Source organism: Mesoplodon bidens (assembly GCF_964165515.1).
Source record: "Mesoplodon bidens genome assembly, chromosome: 6".
Taxonomy (NCBI): domain Eukaryota; kingdom Metazoa; phylum Chordata; class Mammalia; order Artiodactyla; family Ziphiidae; genus Mesoplodon; species Mesoplodon bidens.
Window position 1 is genome coordinate 79,804,441 of NC_138162.1, and position 18,681 is coordinate 79,823,121.

General features: G+C 37.2%; 1 protein-coding gene across 1 annotated transcript; it reads left to right on the forward strand.

Annotated features, from left to right (window-relative positions):
• The first annotated feature begins 13,867 nt into the window (after positions 1-13,867).
• LOC308619346 (small ribosomal subunit protein uS8-like) lies at positions 13,868-18,428 on the forward strand. The gene is made up of 2 exons (XM_081237990.1): positions 13,868-13,935; positions 14,577-18,428. Exon 2 carries the CDS (start codon positions 17,358-17,360, stop codon positions 17,814-17,816), a length of 459 nt encoding a protein of 152 aa, XP_081094116.1. The 5' UTR covers positions 13,868-13,935; positions 14,577-17,357; the 3' UTR covers positions 17,817-18,428.
• The last annotated feature ends 253 nt before the right edge of the window (positions 18,429-18,681 follow it).

Below are 18,681 nucleotides of genomic sequence, written 5' to 3' on the forward strand. Positions count from 1 at the left end.
TAGTCTAAATGAATCAAGAAATAAAAGAAAAAAAGGTTTAAGCCACCCAAAGAAACCAGTTAGAAGGCAAGTATAAATATTTTTAGGTTGAAACCTTAGATGGCCTGCAAGAGAGCCTTGAATATGTCATCTTTACTTATGTGTCTATGTACCTAGTTAAACTTCAGCCACTCTGTTACTCAAGAGGGGGAGGGTGAATACTGGGGACAAGCAGGAGCCTCTGCCACAGACCCAAGGAGATAACTGATTACCCTATGGCCTATTGACAGTGTTTTCAGAGAAAAGACTTGGTAGGTTTTCCATCACACTCATAAATATCCAGTTGTCACAGCCTTCAAGATTTCTGCATATCTCCCCACTCTACCCTGATCTAAAATAGCATCCCTAAGCCGCTCAGCTGTGCTCTTACCCTGGTTTCTCTTCATAGCATTTATCACTAGTTATCATTATGTATTTTGTTCCTTGTCTGTCTTCTTCACTAGAATATGAGTTCTCTGAAGACACTTTTTTGTGTTGATTGCTACCTCCCCAGGACATAGAAAAATGCTTATCAGTACATAGTAAGCACTCAGTAACTGTAGCATGAATGAATGCCCTTTCTCCCAACACTGACAGATATTTGAGCATATTTATTCCATTATTCATGTAGTCAATCCTTATTTACGTGTACCACTGGGAAAGCACTATGCTGTGTATTTTGAATAAAAAATAGAGCCTGCATGATTCCACTGTCAAGAAACTTAAGTTTAGGGTAGAGATTCCGGTTCAAGATGGCAAACCCCATCTTGAAGATCTTGAACTCACCTTTTCCCACATTTCCCACAGACACACTGAGTCTACAGCTACATATGGAAAATTCCTCTTAAAAAAAACCTAAAGGCTGGCTGAGTGATGACTACACATCAGACAAGCAAGAAAATCACATCGAAGAGGGTAGGAGAGGCTGGAACACAGACTCACCATAAGCCCCACCCCTGGCGGGCCCCAAATTGGAAGAGAACTCAAAACCTGGAGCTTCTTGATGAGGAGTGAAGGGCTTGAACCCCATATCAGGCACCCCAACTTTTAAGACCTACACCTAAAAGACAAGCCACAATCTAATTTTGATAACCATTGGGGCTTATGTCCCAAGACCCAAACTAGTGATCTGAAAAATGGCTCTTAAAAGGCTGGTGTGCTCAGACTCACCAACCCCAAGGCCCAGCTTAGAAGCAACATATCACAACCAGACATAAAGTGAAGAAGGCTCACCTGCTTGAACTGAAGCATCAGCCTTCCTGAGGGCAGGCATCTACTTTGACATGCACATCCAGGAGCTGGCTAGGACATTCTGGGGACAGAGACTGGCAAATGCTATTTTCATGCTCTGCCTTTGCCATGCTCCAGAGCACAAGTGTCTCTCGGGTGACAGCTTTCACATGCAACTGATGCCCTTATTTTGCTGGCCACTGCCTGGAGAACACCTCTTGATCTCCTAGCTCTGGAGGCCAGGGTAGCTTGTGTTCCTGGTCCCATGGGACTATAAGAATCAGTGTCACCAGAAAAGTCTGGTGCCCCAATTTTTGTGGCTGCTGCCAGTGAGCACCTCTACTGCATGACTCTGGTAACCATGGGGCCTATGCCAGTGGGTCCCACAGGACAATAATCAATGGAGAAAGAGTTCTTAAATAGCTACCATCCCCAGAGAATGACAAGAAGCAACAGATCCAGGAGCTCAGTCTGTGCAGAAGGCCTATTAAAAATGGCTGCAGCCTGAGGGTCTGGGAGAGGGGGTACTATCTTCAAGTTCTCCCATTGCCATGCTCCAGAGTGCCAGTGTCTCCCAGAGGGGAGCTTTACACATGTCTGGTACCCTGGTTTTTATATCCGGTCCTCACTTTTTGCAGCTTCTGCCCAAGAGACAGCCCTTGATTGGCTGGCTGTGATGGCCAGGGGGGCTTGCATTCCTGGGCCCCACAGGACTGTGGCTATCACAGAGACGGTTCTTGGCAGAACACTGCACACAGAGCAGACTGAAATATACCCTCACCCCAGTCTTTCTGTGAAGTAGGCCTCTTGTCCTGGAGCTTTGGCCTGAGAAGCAGGCTTCAAACTTGGCACACATCGAGTAGCCTACACAAAGTTCTCAAGGGATATAGGCTATGGATGCCTTCCTGGTGCTCTCCCTCTGCCTTGCTCCAGCTTGCTGGTATCTCCCAAAAAAGAGCTTATACACTTGTCTGGAGCCACAGCTTTTTGCCACGCAGGGATACCTCCAGATTTCCTGGCTCTGGCAGCCAACAGGGTTTCCACTTGGAGTCCCACAGGACTACATACATTTCCATAGTATTAAAAGCTGCTGCCTGAGGATCTGGCTTCCTATCAGCCTGAATCTAGGTAGTGAGAACCTCCCCCTGGGACATGGACAGGTCTTGGCACACCCTCAACTACTAGGAGCTATTAACAATATAATACGTGCTTGGACAATCACAAAGGTTTGAGAGGAAACCAAAGGCTAAGGCAGGGTTGAACAACTTTCATCTGCTACACAAGGCCATTCCTTTAGGACTGAGAGAAGTGGTGGTTTTATCTACTGCACACAGGGAGTCAAGAAAACGAAGGAACAGAGGAATATGTTCCAAACAAAATTACAAGATAAAAGCTCAGGGGGAAAAAAGGCTTAATAAAATGGAGATAAGTAATTTATGTGATAAAGGGTTGAAAGTAATGACTATGAAGATGCTCAACAAATGGGAGTAGAATAAATAAACACAGAACTTCAACAAAGAGTTGGAAAACATAAGAAGGTATCAAATAGAAGTCACAGAGCTGAAGAATATAACAACTGAAAAGTACACTAGAGGGTTCAGCAAGAGACTAAATAAAGTAGAAGAAATAATCAGCTAACCCGAAGACAAGGCAGTGGAATTCTCCCTATCAGACCAGCACGAGGGGAAAAAAATGAAAAAGAGAAGATAGTTTAAGGACTTAGGGAACCACCAAATGGGTAACATTCACGTTATAGGGCTCCCAGAAGGAGAAGAGAGAAAGGGGCAGAAAAATTATTTGAAGAAACAATAGCTGAAAAGTTCCCTAAATTGAGGAAGAAAACAGCAATCAGATACAAAAAGGCTAGAGAGTTCCAAATAAGAGGAACCCAAAGAGATCCACACCAAGACACATTTTCTTAAAATGTCAAAGGTTAAAGATAAGGAGAGAATCTTAAAAGCAATAAGAGAAGGCCAACTTGCTACATACAAGAGAATCCTCATAAGACTATCAGCAGATTTTACAGCAGAAATTTTGTAGGCCAGAAGGGAATGGCACTCTTTCAAAGTACTGAAAGAAAAACAAAAAACAAACAAAAACTTCCAACAAAGAATACTGTACCTGACAGTGTTATCATTCAGAGTTAAAGGAGAGAGAAAGAGTTTTCCAGAGAAACTAAAGGAGTTTATCACCACTAAATTGGTCTTATAAAAATGTTAGTGGGACTTCTTTAAGCTGAAAAGAAACGGTATTAATTAGTAACAAAATATATGAAAGAATAAATCTCACTGGAAAGATAAATATAGAAAAGGATTAATCACTTTTAAAGCTAGTATGAAGGTTAAAAGACAAAAGTAAAATAACTGATTACAATAAGTAACACAAGATAAAAAAAAATGTAATATCAAAAACATAGAAGTTGGTGGGTTGGAATAGAGTAAAAAATGTAGAGCTTTAAAGTGAGATCAGTCTTAAGTTGTTATTGACTTAAATAAGACTCTTACAGACATAAGTTGTTACATGTAAGCCTCATGGTAACAAAAGGCAAAATTTTGTAGTAGATAAATAAAAGATAAAGAGAAAGGAATTTAAGTCTACCAGTAAAGAAAGTCATCAAACCACAAAGGAGAAGAAGAAGATGAGAACAGAGAGGAACTACAGAACAACCAAAAAACAATGAACAAGTGGCCATAAGTTCCTACCTATCGATAATTACTTTAAGTGTAAATGAACTAAATTCTCCAATCAAAGACATGGAGTGGATGAATGGATTAAGAAAAACAAGACCCATCTATATACTGTCTACAAGAGACTCACTTCAGATTTATAGACACACCCAGACTGAAAATGAATCAGTGGAAAAAGATATTTATTCCATGCAAATGAAAACAACAAAAGCAGGGGTAGCTATACTTATATCAGGCAAAATAGACTTTAAAACAAAGAATGTTATGAGAGACAAAGAAGGGCATTCCAAAATGATAAAGAGGTCAATCCAACTAGGGGACATAATATTTGTACACCCAACATAGTAGCACCTAAATGTAGAAAGCATATATTAAAGACCTAAAGGGAGAAATAGACAACAATACAATAATAATAGGAGGCTTTAATACCCCACTGTCAATGTCAATGTCAATGGATAGATCATCTAGGCAGAAAATCAATGAAGAAACCACAGCCTTAAATGACAAATTAGATCAGGTGAACTTAACAGATATATACAGAACATTCCATCCCAAAGCAGCAGTATACACATTCTTCTCAAGTACACATGGAACATTCTCCAGGATAAATCATATGTTAGGCCACTAAACAAGTCTTAATAAATTTAGGAGAACTGAAGTCATATCAAGCATCTCTTCTGACCACAGCAGTATAAAACTAGAAATCAATTACACGAAGAAAACTGGAAAATGCAAAAATATGTAGAGATTAAACAAGATACTACTGAACAATCAATGGGTCAAAGAAGTCAAAAGAAAAAAAATACCTTGAGGGACTTCCCTGGTGGCACAGTGGTTAAGAATCTGCCTGCCAATGCAGGGGACATGGGTTTGATCCCTGGTCCGGGAAGATCCCACATGCTGTGGAGCAACTAAGCTCATGTGCCACAACTACTGAAGCCCATGCACTCTAAAGCCCACGTGCTGCAACTACTGAGTGCACGTGCTGCAACTACTGAAGCCCGCATGCTCCAGGGCCCGTGTGCCACAACTACTGAGCCCACGTGCTGCAACTACTGAAGCTTGTGCACCTAGAGCCGTGCTCTGCAACGAGAGAAGCCACTGCAATGAGAAGCCTGTGAACCACAATGAAGAATAGCTCCCACTTGGCGCAACTAGAGAAAGCCTGCATGCAGCAATGAAGACCCAATGCAGCCAAAAATAAAGATTAAAATGTAAAAATTTTTTAAGAATACATTGAGACCAAAAAAAAAAAAAAGAAACAGAATATACCAAAATTTATGGGTTGCAGCAAAAGCAGTTAAAGAGGGAAGTTCATAGCTATAAATGCATACCTCAAACAACAAGAAAAGTCTCAGACAACCTAACTATATACCTCAAGGAACTAGAAAAAGCAGAACAAACAAAGACCAAAGTTAGTAAAAGGAAGGAAAAAACAAAGATCAGAGCAAAAATAAATGAAATAGAGACTAAAAAGACAATAAAAAAGATCAAGGGAACTAAGGGCTGCTTTTTGGAAAGATAAACAAAATTGACAAAACTTTAGCTAGACACACGAAGAGAAAAAAGAGGACTCAAATAAAATCAGAAATGGAAGTGGTATCAATTATGTAATATAATCAATTATAATTGATACCACAGAAATACAAAAGATTAGAAGAGACCAATACAAACAATTATACACCAACAGATTGGATGATCTAGAAGAAATGGATAAACTACTAGAAACATACAATCTTTCAAGGCAGCTGTGAAGAAATAGAAAATCTTAACAGACCGATTACTAGTAACAAGATTGTATCAATAATCAAAAAGTCCCCAACAAACAAAAGTTCAGGATTAAGTGGCTTCATTGGTGAATTTTACCAAACATTCTAAGAAGAAATAATACCAACCCTTTTCAAACTCTTCCAGAAAATAGAAGAGGAGGGAACTCTTCCAAACTCAATGTATAAGGCCAGCATTACCCTGATACCAAAACCAGACAAGGATGCCACAAGAAAAGAAATTTTCAGGCCAATGTCCCTAATGAACACAGATCTAAAAATCCTCAACTAAATATTAGCAAACCAAATTCAACAGTACATTAAAAGGATCCAGTGGGATTTATATCAGGGATGCAAGGATGTTTCAATGTCCACATTAACAAAATGAGTGGTAAAAATCATACGATCATCTCATTAGATGCAGAAAAACATTTGACTGAATTCAACATCCATTCATGATAAAAACTCTCAACAAAGTGGGGATAGAGGAAACATACCTCAACATAACAAAGACCATATATGACAGACCTACAGCTAACATCATATTCAACAGTATAATGCTAAAAGCTTTTTCTCTAAGATCAGGAACAAGACAAGGATGCCCACCTTCCACCACTTTTATTCTACATAGTATTGAAAGTCCTAACTAGAGCAATTAAGCAAGAAAATGGAATAAAAGGCATCCAAATTGGAAAGAAAGAACTAAAACTCACTATTTACAGATGACAATACAATACGTAGAAAACCCTTAAGACTCTACCAAAAAACTGATAGAACTAATAAATGCATTCAGTAACGTTTCAGGATACAGGATCAATGCAAAAACTCTCTTACATTTTTATATCCTAATAATGAACTATCAGAAAAAGAAATGAAGAAAACAATCCTTTTTACAATTACATCAAAAAGAATAAAATACCTAGCAATAAATTTAACCAAGGAGGTGAAAGACATGTATACTGAAAAGTACAAAATGTTAATGAAAGAAACTGAACACAACACAAATAAAAATATACCCTGTGCTAATGGATTGGAAGAATATTGTTAAAATGTCCGTACTACACAAAGCCATCTACTAAATAAAATTCCTAACGAAATTCCAATGACATTTTTCACAGAAATAGAACAAACAATCCTAAAATTCGTATAGAACCACAAAAGACACTGAATAGCCAAAGCAAACTTGAGAAAGAAGAACAAAGCTGGAGGCATCACACTCCCTGATTTCAAACTAGAGTTGGCTCTTCAACAATGGAGGGGTTAAGGGCACCAACATACCACACAGTCATCTGTGTGTATAACTTCACAGTCAGCCCTCCATATCTGCAGTTCCACACTGATTATGCAGTACTGTAGTATGTACTTAGTGAAAAATCCAGGTTATAAGTGAATCCATGCAGTTCAAACCCATGTTGTTCAAGGGTCCACTTATATTACAGTTATAGTAATTAACACAGTACATTATTGGCATAAAAACAATCACACAAGTCAATGGAACAGAAGAGCCCAGAAATAAACCCACACATACATAATCAATTAATTTATGACAAAGGAGCCAAGAATACACAGTGGGGAAAGGACAATCTCTTTAAGAAATGACGTTAGGAAAAGTGGACAGCCACATGCAAAATAATGAAACTGGACCACTATCTTACACCATACACAAAAATTAACTCAAATGGATTAAAAACTTAAACATAAGACCTGAAACCACAAAACTCCTAGAAGATAGATAGGTGGTAAGCTCCTTGACACAGGTTTTAGTAATGATGTTTTTAATCTGACACCAAAAGCAAAAACAACAAAAGCAAAAGTAAACAGGTTGGACTAGATCAAACTAAAAAGCTTCTGCACAGGACAGGAAACCAGTAACAAAATGGAAAGGTAACCTACTGAATGGGAGAAAATATTTGCAAATAATATATCTGATAAGGGATTAATATCCAAAATATATAAAGCATTCATATGACTTAATAGGAAAAAATACATATACCTATTTAAAAATGGGCAGAAGATCTGAATAGGCATTTTTCCAAAGAAGACATACAGATGGCCAACAGATACATGAAAAAGATAAACAAAGTTGATAAATTTTTAGCCAGACTCATCAAGAAAAAAAGGGAGAGGGCCCAAATCAATAAAATTAGAAATGAAAAAGGATAAGTTATAACAAACAACACGGAAATACAAAAGACATTAAGAGACCACGAAAAGCCACTATGTGCCAATAAAATGGACATCCAAACAGAAATGGACAAATCCTTAGAAAGGTACAATCTCCCAAGACTGAACCAGGAAATGGAAAACATGAACAGACCAATCGCAACTACTGAAATTGAAACTGATTTAAAAACTCCCAACAAACAGAAGTCTAGGACCAGATGGCTTCACAGACGAATTACATCAAACATTTAGAGAAGAGTTACCACCTATCTTTCTGAAAATATTCCCAAAAATTGCAGAGGAAGGAACACTCCCAAACTTATTCTGAGGCCACCATCACCCTGGTACCAAAACCAGACAAAGATACCAAAAAAGAAAATTACAGGCCAATACCACTGATGAACATAGATGCAAAAATCCTCAACAAAATGCTAGCAAACCAAATCCAGCAATACATTAAAAGGATCATACACCATGGTCAAGTGGGATTTATCCCAGGGATACAGGTATTCTTCAGTATCTGAAAATCAATCAGTGTGATACACCACATTAACAAATAGAAGAATAAAAACCATATGATCATCTCAGTAGATGCAGAAAAAGCTTTTGACAAAATTCAACATCCATTTATGATTAAAAAAAAAACAAAGAAACAAATGTCTCCAGAAAGTGGGCAAAGAGGGAACCTATCTCAACATACTAAAGGTCATATATGGCAAACCCAGAGCTAACATCATTCTCAACAGTGAAAAGCTGAAAGCGTTTTCTCTAAGATCAGGAATGAGACAAGGATGCCCACTCTCACCTCTTTTATTCAACATAGTTTTGACAGTCCAGCCATGGCAATCAGAAAAGAAAAAGAAAAGGAATGCAAATTGGAAAAGAAGAAGTAAAACTGTCACTGTTTGCAGATAACATGATACTATAAATAGAATATTCTAAGGATGCTACCAGAAAACTACTAGAGCTCATCAATGAATTCAGTAAAGTTGCAGGATACAAAATTAATACACAAAAATCTCTTGCATTCCTATACATTAACAACAAAAGATCGGAAACAGAAATTGAGGAGACAATCCCATTTACTACTGCATCAAAAAGAATAAAATACCTAGGAATAAACCTATCTAAGGAGGCAAAAGACCTGTACTCTGAAAACCATAAGATGTTGATGAAAGAAATCGAAGATGATACAGATAGAAAGATGTACTGTGTTCTTGGATAGAAAAAATCAATATTGTCAAGATGACTATACTACCCAAGGCAATCTACAGATTCAGTGCAATTCCTATCAAATTACCAATGGCATTTTTCACAGAACTAGAACAAAAAAATTTTTTTAATTTGTATGGAAACACAAAAGACCCTGAATAGCCAAAGCAATCTTGAGAAAGAAAAATGGAGCTGGAGGAATCAGACTCCCTGACTTCAGACTATACCACAAAGCTACAGTCATCAAAACAGTATGGTACTGGCATAAAAACAGACATATAGATCAATGGAACAGGACAGAAGGCTCAGAAATAAACCCACGCACCTATGACCAATTAGTCTAAGACAAAGGAGGCAGGAATACACAATGGAGAAAAGACAGTCTCTTCTATAAGTGGTGCTGGGAAAACTAGACAGCTACATGTAAAAGAATGAAATTAGAACACTCTCTAATACCATACACAAAAATAAATTCAAAATGGATTAAAGACCTAAATGTAAAACCAGATATTTTAAAACTCCTAGAGGAAAACATAGGCAGATAACTGTTTGAAATATATCACAGATATCTTTTTGGATCTGTCTCCTCCTAGAGTAATGACAATAAAAACAAAAGTAAGCAAATGGGACCTAGTTAAATTTAAAAGCTTTTGCATAGCAAAGGAAATCATAAACAAAATGAAAAGACAACCTACAGAATGGGAGAAAATATTTGCAAACAATGCGACCAACAAGGGATTAATCTCCAAAATATACAAATAGCTCATACAGCTCAATATCAAAACAACCCAATCATAAAATGGGCAGAAGATCTAAATAGACATTTCTCGGGACTCCCCTGGTGGTCCAGTGGTAAAGAATCTGCCTTCCAATGCAGGGGACACAGGTTCAATCCCTGGTCAGGGAACTAAAATCCCACATGCCACAGGGCAACTAAGCCCGCATGCCGCAACTACTGAGCTCGTGTGCCTCAACGAGAGAGCCCGTGTGACACAACTACAGAGCCCACACACCACAACTGGAGAAAACCCGCACGCCACAACTAGAGAGAAGGCTGCAAGCCACAACAAAGACCTGATGCAGCTAAAAAAAATAATAGACGTTTCTCCAAAGAAGACATACAGATGGTCAAAAAGCACATGAAAATATGCTCAACATCACTAATCATTAGAGAAATGCAAATCAAAACTCCAATGAGGTATCACCTCACACTGGTCAGAATGGCCATCATCAAAAAGTCTAGGGACTTCCCTGGCAGTCCAGTGGTTAAGAATCCACACTACCATCGCAGGCGGCACAGGTTTGGTCCCTGGTCAGAAAACTAAGATCCTGCAGCCTGCTCAGTGCAGTGCAAAAAAAAAGGAAAAAAGAAAAGAAAAAGTCTACAGATAATAAATGCTGGAGAGGGTGTGGAGAAAAGGGAACCCTCCTACACTGTTGGTGGGAATGTAAATTGATACAGCCACTACGGAGAACAGTATGGAGGTTCCTTTAAAAACTAAAAATAGAGCTACCAGGACTTTCCTGGTGGTCCAGCGGTTGAGACTCTGTGTTTCCACTGCAGGAGGCATGGGTTCGATCCCTGGTCGGGGAACAGGGATCCCGCATGCTGTGTGGTGCAGTAAGTAAAGAAGTAAAATAAACAAATAGCTACCATATAATCCTGCAATCCCACTCCTGGGCATATATTTGGAGAAAACCATAATCTGAAATGATACATGCACCCCAATATTCATTGCAGCACTATTTACAATAGCAAGACATGGAAACAACCTAAGTGTCCATCAAGAGATGAATGGATAAAGAAGATGTGGTATATATATATATATATATATATATATATATATACACATACATACATACATACATACATACAATGGAATATTAGCCATAAAAAAGAATGAAATAATGCCACTTGCAGCAACATGGATGGACCTAGAGATTATTATACTAAGTAAAGTAAGTCAGAAAGAGAAAAATACCATATGATATCACTTATATGTGGAATCTAAAATATCACACAGATGAACTTATTTACAAAACAGAAATAGACTCAGATATAGAGAGCAAACTATGGTTACCAACGGGGAGGGAAGGGATAAATTAAGAGTTTGGGATTAAAATATACACACTACTATATATAAAATAGATAACCAACAGGGACCTGCTGTATAGCAGGGATTCCCTGTATAGTACAGGGAATTATACTCAATATCGGTAATAACTTATAATGGAAGAGAATGTAATAAATATATATACACACATATATAACTAGATTACTTTGCTGTACATCTGAAACTAGCACAACATTGTAAATCAACTATGTTTCAATAAAAAATTTTTTTAAAAAATAATCTCAACATCACTAATGACCTGGAAAATGCAAATCAAAACCACAGTGAGTTATTACCTCAAACCTGTTAGAATGGCTATTACCAAAAAGACAAAAAATAGCAAGTGTTGGCAAGGATATGGATAACAGGGAACACTTGTGCACAGTTGGTGGCAATGTAAACTGGTGCAGCCACTATTAAAAACAGTACGGAGGTTTCTCAAAAAAATAAAAATAGAACTACCATATGATCCAGCAATTCCACTTTTGGGTATTTATCTGAAGAAAATAAAAACACTAACTCAAAAAGATAAACGTATCCCCATATTCATTGCAGCATTATTTCCAGTATCCAAAATATGGAAGCAACCTAAGTGTGACCATCAATAGTTGTATGGATAATGAAAATATGAATATATATATATGGAATATTATTCAGTTATAAAAAAGACTGAAATCTTGCCATTTGTGACAACATGATGGACCTCGAGGGAATTATGTCAAGTGAAATACTGCATAATCTCTCTTAAATACTGACTCTAACAACAATAACAACAAACAAACAAAAAAACGACCTCATAAATACAGAGAATGAATTGATGGTTGCCAGGGGTAGTTGGAGGAAGAGGTAGCAGAAATGGGTGAAGGGGGTCAAAAGGTAAAAAAATTTTTTTAAATTTTTTTAAGAAACTTAGTCTACCAGTGGTATAAAGTGGACCACAAAGACAAATTTTGAAATTCACTAAGTGACATGCAGATTTAATACTGTTGGAATTGAGAGGGGAGTTCATGATGTTATAAATGTACATCCAATTATTCCCAACTGATCCGAAACAATGTCATCATGTACAACTCTTAGGGATTTTACTGGCAAAAAACGTTTAGCATGGATGAGAGTTAGCTATTCCCCCACACCCTTGTTTAACAGGATATGATGAAAGTCAGTTTTAGATCAAATTCTGCCTCTCACACCTTTGCTAACCATTATTACAAGCAAGTACAAAACTGTCCATACAACCTGTTTTGTAACTCTGATGAAGTCCTGCTCTTTACCAGTTTGGGTGATTTGATCACACTTTGCATGACAGGTTCACTCATACCAGATGTGATAATATTCCTTTAAATGGACATGAAACAACCAGAAATTGTTCGACCCGAAGTCTGGCCATGGAACTGCTGGGTGTTCAAAATTTGGGAACCACCTCTAAGGGTAAAGCACATAGAACTTACACCCAGTTCACAAAATAATGGGCAGTGTCTGAACATTTTAGCTAATCTATTAATACATACCTTAAATATCTGTAATTTCTCAGTGAGAGTCCATTTCTAACATTCATCATGCTAATTAAAAGCCATCAATTGAATAAAAACCCATTTCTGACATTTGCTGTACTAATTAGCAAAGCATCTGTCTGGTATTAATCAATATATGGATAGTAGATGCACTTGTGATAGCTACCTCTCTAATCACTTAGGAAGGTAGAGTGGGGCTAGATAATGGAGAATAAGGTACAGAATTTCCACTTAGTTATACAGGTTTGGCTTTAGCTTTGCTTTTGTTTTTTAAGGCAGGGGAGTAACAACCAGAACTCGAATTCAGGAAGATTTGACCATCAGATTTGAGGGAAGCGGGGAGGACATGTGAAAAAGATACCGAAAGCAAGTAGGTGAATAATAAAGCCAGAACAGTTGCTGGGCTAAGAATAGAAGTGGAGAAGTGGAAGAAAAGTATAAGAGCTATTTATATGTAGAATATATAAAAATACTGATTCTGCCTACCATGTGTGTAATGTTTGGTCTCTCACATATCACCTTTAATTTTGATAGAAACTATAGAAAATGGATATTATCTCCATTAAGGGTGAAAGTTCAGAGACATTAAATTGACTTCCAAAAGTCACAAACCTAGTAAATGCTAGAATTGGGACTCAGAGCCAGGCAGTGTGCTACACTGAAAAGAGCATGGGAAATGGCAAAGCTCAGGAAGTAGGCGAGCTTGGGGTGAAAGATATACATCCTTTTTTTTGGTGAAAGTGTAAAACTGGGACTACCTCTGAAGTGAGTAATTTAGCAATATACTTTAAATAAGTATCCCCTTTGACTTAGCAAATCCACTTATAGCAATTTATCCCACCTGTATACTCTCACATGTATTTCTAAGCATATGTGTGAGAATATTATTAAGTTCAATATTCTTTGAAATAGCAGTAGGTTTAGGATGAGTTAATAAATCATGGTGCAAATATCCATTTAATATAATAATGTACAGTTGTCTGTTTTTTATATACTGACATCATCAGATCTCCAGGACGTATCAATGAAAAGAGCAAAGTACTGAAGAGTGTGTGTGTGTGTGTGTGTGTGTGTGTGTATTTGTCATTTGTGTTTAAAAAGAAAAAATACACACACAGCTAATTTTCTGTCTCTTGAAGGATACAAAGAAACTAACAGTGGCTGCCTCTGAGGAAAGGAACTAGATAATTGAACAACAGATTGGGAGGAAGATTTATTTCTCACCAGTCCTTTTGTATGTTTTGACTTATATACATTTTATTACTTATTTTTTTAATTGTTTTAAGAGAAAAAAAGAGTATAGACTCTGGACTCAAGGAGAATTTGTTTTTTCTACTTAACTAGCTATGTGGCCATGTCCAAGTTATTATTTTCTAGTTTATTGTGACCACATTATAGAACATATAAAAAAGAAACCAAAAAGTCTCTTAAGAAGCCAACACTCAAGACACAATCATTATAAAACTTTGATGTAATTCTTCCTAGTCTTTTAAAAAACCTGTACTTCTTTCTGGTTACAAAGTAAACAATTTAACTTTTAAATGTATTACAAAATTTATTGGTCCATGTAAGGTACAGTGATTTATTGATGAAGATTTAGAATAATGAGTAGAAAGTACTTAAATATTTGTTTATTGTTCAATAAGTGCATCATATTTTCCTGTTCAGGTCCAGGAACTAGCTCTTCTTTATTGACAAATCACCCTTTCTGACTAATATTACATCCCATCTGGAGAAAAATGTAGCAACTGTGTTATTACTTTAAATACCATAACTCTTGGGAACTTGTTTAATATTGAAACAATATAGGTCATCTCACCTATGCGGTCCCCCAGTACCACTTATTTAATGCTGGTTACATTTATTGCTCCCTAGGGTGCAGCATCCAGCCACTTCCAGTGACTGTCAGAGAGGGACACTGTGCTCATTGATGAGGGCAAGTCTTACCCTGAGTATGCAGGTAAAACAAGAACCATCATTCATTTTCCAGTCACGTAAAATTTACCATTCGGAATTTTATAGCATGAAAATAGAACAACAGATTTTCCAACAGTGACTTCTCTTGAGCTCTTTAGGCCAGAATCACTGCATTCCTCGACCAGGTTCTCACTCTCTGTTGACCACACCCCTGCCTTCCACACACTATTGCCAGGAGAGGAGGAGAAGCAAGGGGCCCATGTGCAACATGAGAACGGCAGCCCCATTCAGACAAGAAACGTCTGTCCCTTGTTGCGCATGACTTAAGACCAGCCTGGGAGAGCACAGTGTAGCCACATCAATCCAAGGCAAGACAGGACATAAATTGGAAGGGGCTGTTGGCGTTATGGAGCAAAAGTTGCAAAAGCCCTGAGAGCAGGAAGACAGATCATCTTTGAGCATCTTTGTTAAACCACTTTGTTTTGTCTCTGTTACAGTAGTACAGAATTATCACACTCCCATATACAATTGTCCCTCGGTATCCTCAGGGGGATTGTTTCCAGGGTCCCTGTGGATACCAAAATCCTTGGATGTTCAAGTCCCTTATATAGAACAGTGTAGTATTAGCATATAAGCTATGCACATCCTCCCTGATACTTTAAATCATCTCTAGATTACTTATAATACATAATACAATGCAAATACTAAATACATAGTTGTAAATACAATGTAAATGTTATGTAAAGAGTTGCCAGCCCATCGCAAATTCAAGTTTTGCTTTTTGGAACTTTCTGGGACTTTTTTTCCCTGAGTTTTTGTGATCCATGGTTGGATGAATCTGTAGATGCAGAACCCAAGTATATGAAGGGCTGACTTTACTTGATATTGAAAATCTTTTTAATTTTCATAAATCCGGTAGGCAAGAAAAATAGTATTTTATTTTTGCTCTAATTTAAACCATCATTATATTAGTGGGGTTGAGCCTATATTTATGTTTCTCAATCATTTGTATTTCTTCTTTAAATTATCTGTTCACGTTCTGTGCCCATTATTTTCTACTAGGGACTTGTTCGTTCTGATTTTTAGGAGATCTATCTATATCTATCTATCTATCTATCTATCTATATATAATCTCCATTTTCCCATGATATGTTATAAAAAGTTATAAATAGTTTTCCCAATATACCTTTTGATTTTGTTTATGGTGTTTTTAGTTGTTCTAGATAAGAACTGTTGGCTTTGTGGGGTTTTTTTTCAATTTTGTTTTAATCAGATTTTTCAATGGGTATTTTATGTCATTTTCAGAAAGGTCTTTCCTACTCTTGAATGATATCAATAACTTACTCATATTTTCTTCATTATGGTTATAGTTTTGCTTTTACATTTAAATTTTTGTTTTGTCTATAACTGACTTTGATATAAGAATGAGGGAGGGATTAAGCCCCACTCCTACGCCCCCAAAAAAACCCCAATCAGTTGTGCCAATACCATATACTAAATAGTCCACCTTTCCTCCATTAGTTTGAAATTCCATCTTTATCATCTATTAAACCCCAATCTGTATTGGGTTACATTGGTCTATTACCATATTTTTTTAAGTTACTAATTCTCGACAAAATATTAGCAAACCGAATCCAACAACACATAAAAAAGACCATACACCATGACCAAGTGGGATTCATCCCAAGTTCACAAGAATGGTTCAACGTATGCAAATCAATGTGATATACCACATAAACAAAAGAAAAGACAAAAACCACATCATCATCTCAGTAGAGGCAGAAAAAGCATTTGACAAAATTCAATATCCATTCATAATAAAAACTCTTACCAAAGTGGGTATAGAGGGAACATATCTCAACATAATAAAAGCCATTTTTGACAAACCCACAGCCAATATAATACTCAATAGTGAAAAGCTGAAAGTCTTCCTGTTAAAATCTGGAACAAGACAAGGATGCCTACTCTCACCTCTTCTATTCAACACAGTATTGAAGTCCTAGCCAAGGCACTCAGGTAAGAAAAAGAAATAAAAAAGTATCCAAATTGGAAGGGAAGAGGTAAAAGTGTCATTATATGCAGATGACATGATACTATAGATAGAAAACCCTAGAACTGATCAATGAATTCAGCAAGGTAGCAGGATACAAGATTAACATACAGAAATCAGTTGCATTTCTTTACACTAACAATGAAATATCAGAAAGGAATGTAAAAAAACAATCCCTTTTAAAATCACCCCCCCCAGGCTTCCCTCGTGGCGCAGTGGTTAGGAATCCGACTGCCAATGCAGGGGACAGGGGTTCGAGCCCTGTTCCAGGAGGATCCCACATGCTGCGGAACAGCTAGGCCCGTGTGCCACAAATGCTGAGCCTGCGCTCTGGAGCCCACGAGCCACAGCTGCTGAGGCCTGCATGCCTGGAGCCTGTGCTCCACAACACGAGGGGCCACCGCAAAGAGAGGCCCGCGCACTGCAAGGAGGAATGGCCCCCGCTCACCGCAACTAGAGAAAGCCCGCACACAGCAATGAAGACCCAATGCAGCCACAAATAAATAAAATAAATTTATATTAAAAAATTGCACCCCCCAAAAATAAAATACTTAGGAATAAAACTAACCAAAGAGGTGAAACACTTATATACTGAGAACTATAAAACATTAATAAAGGAAACTGAAGATGATTCAAAGAAATGGAAAGATATCCCATGCTCTTGGATTGGAAGAATTAATATTGTTAAAATGGCCATACTGCTCTTTCCACCATCTTTCTGTGCCGCCATAATGGTGTGCATGCATGTCCTGGCTGATGGTCTCAAGAGTATCAACAATGCCAAAAAAAAGAGGCAAACGCCAGGTTGGTTTAGGCCATGCTCCAAAGTCATCGTCAGGTTTCTAACTGTGATGAAGAATCACGGTTACATTGGCAAATTTGAAATCATCGATGATCACAGGGCTGGGGAAATTGTTGTGAACCTCACAGACAGGCTAAATAACTGTGGAGGGATCAGCCCCAGATTTGATGTGCAACTCAAAGATCTAGAAAAATGTCAGAATAACGTGCTCCCGTCCCATCAGTTTCTTTTCATTGTACTGACAACCTCAGCTGGCATCATGGACCATAAAGAAGCAAGAGGAAAACACACTGGAGGGAAAATACCTGGATCTTTTTCTAGGGATATAATACACACATGCAAATAAAATGCCTCAGAGGATATACAAAGCAATCTACAGATTTAATGTGATCCCTATCAAATTACCCATATTTTTCACATAAGTGTAATAATAATAATCTGGGAAAATATTATGAACAACGTTATGCTAGTAAATTCAACAACTTAGATAAAATGGGCAAATTTCTTGAAAGACACAGATTACCCAAGTTTACCAAGGAAGAAATATATAACCTGAAGAGCCTATCTATTAAAGAAATTGAATTCGTAGTTTAAAACATTCCCACAAAGAAAACTGCAGGCCCATAGGGCAGCACAGGTGAATTCCACTAAACATTTACAAATTCTTCATGAACTCTTTCAAAAAATTAAAAAGGTGAGAATTCTTCCCAACTCATTCTATGATTACAGAATTACCCTGACACCAAAACCAGACAAAGATATTACAGAGAAATGGCAGACCAATATTCCTATGTTATAAACATAGATATCAAAAATCCTAAACAAAATTTTAGCAGATTGAATCCAAAATTTATAAAAAGGGTAATACATTTGACCAAGTGAAGTTTATCCCAAGAATGCAAATTGTTTTGACACTTGAAAATCCATCAGTGTAATTCATCATATTAACAAACTAAAGAATATTCATCTATAAATATATAAATAAATACGTAAATTATTTCTGATTATGTCAATAGATGCAGAAAATCATTTGAGAAAATCCAACATCCATTCCTGACAAAAACTCTCAGAAAAGTAGGAATAGAAGGAAAATTCTTCAATGCATTAAAGGGCATTTACTTAAAATCTTACAACTAGCATCATACTAAATTGTGAAAAACTGAATCAATTTTCCCCTAAGATCAGGAAGAAGATAAGGATGCCAAACCTCA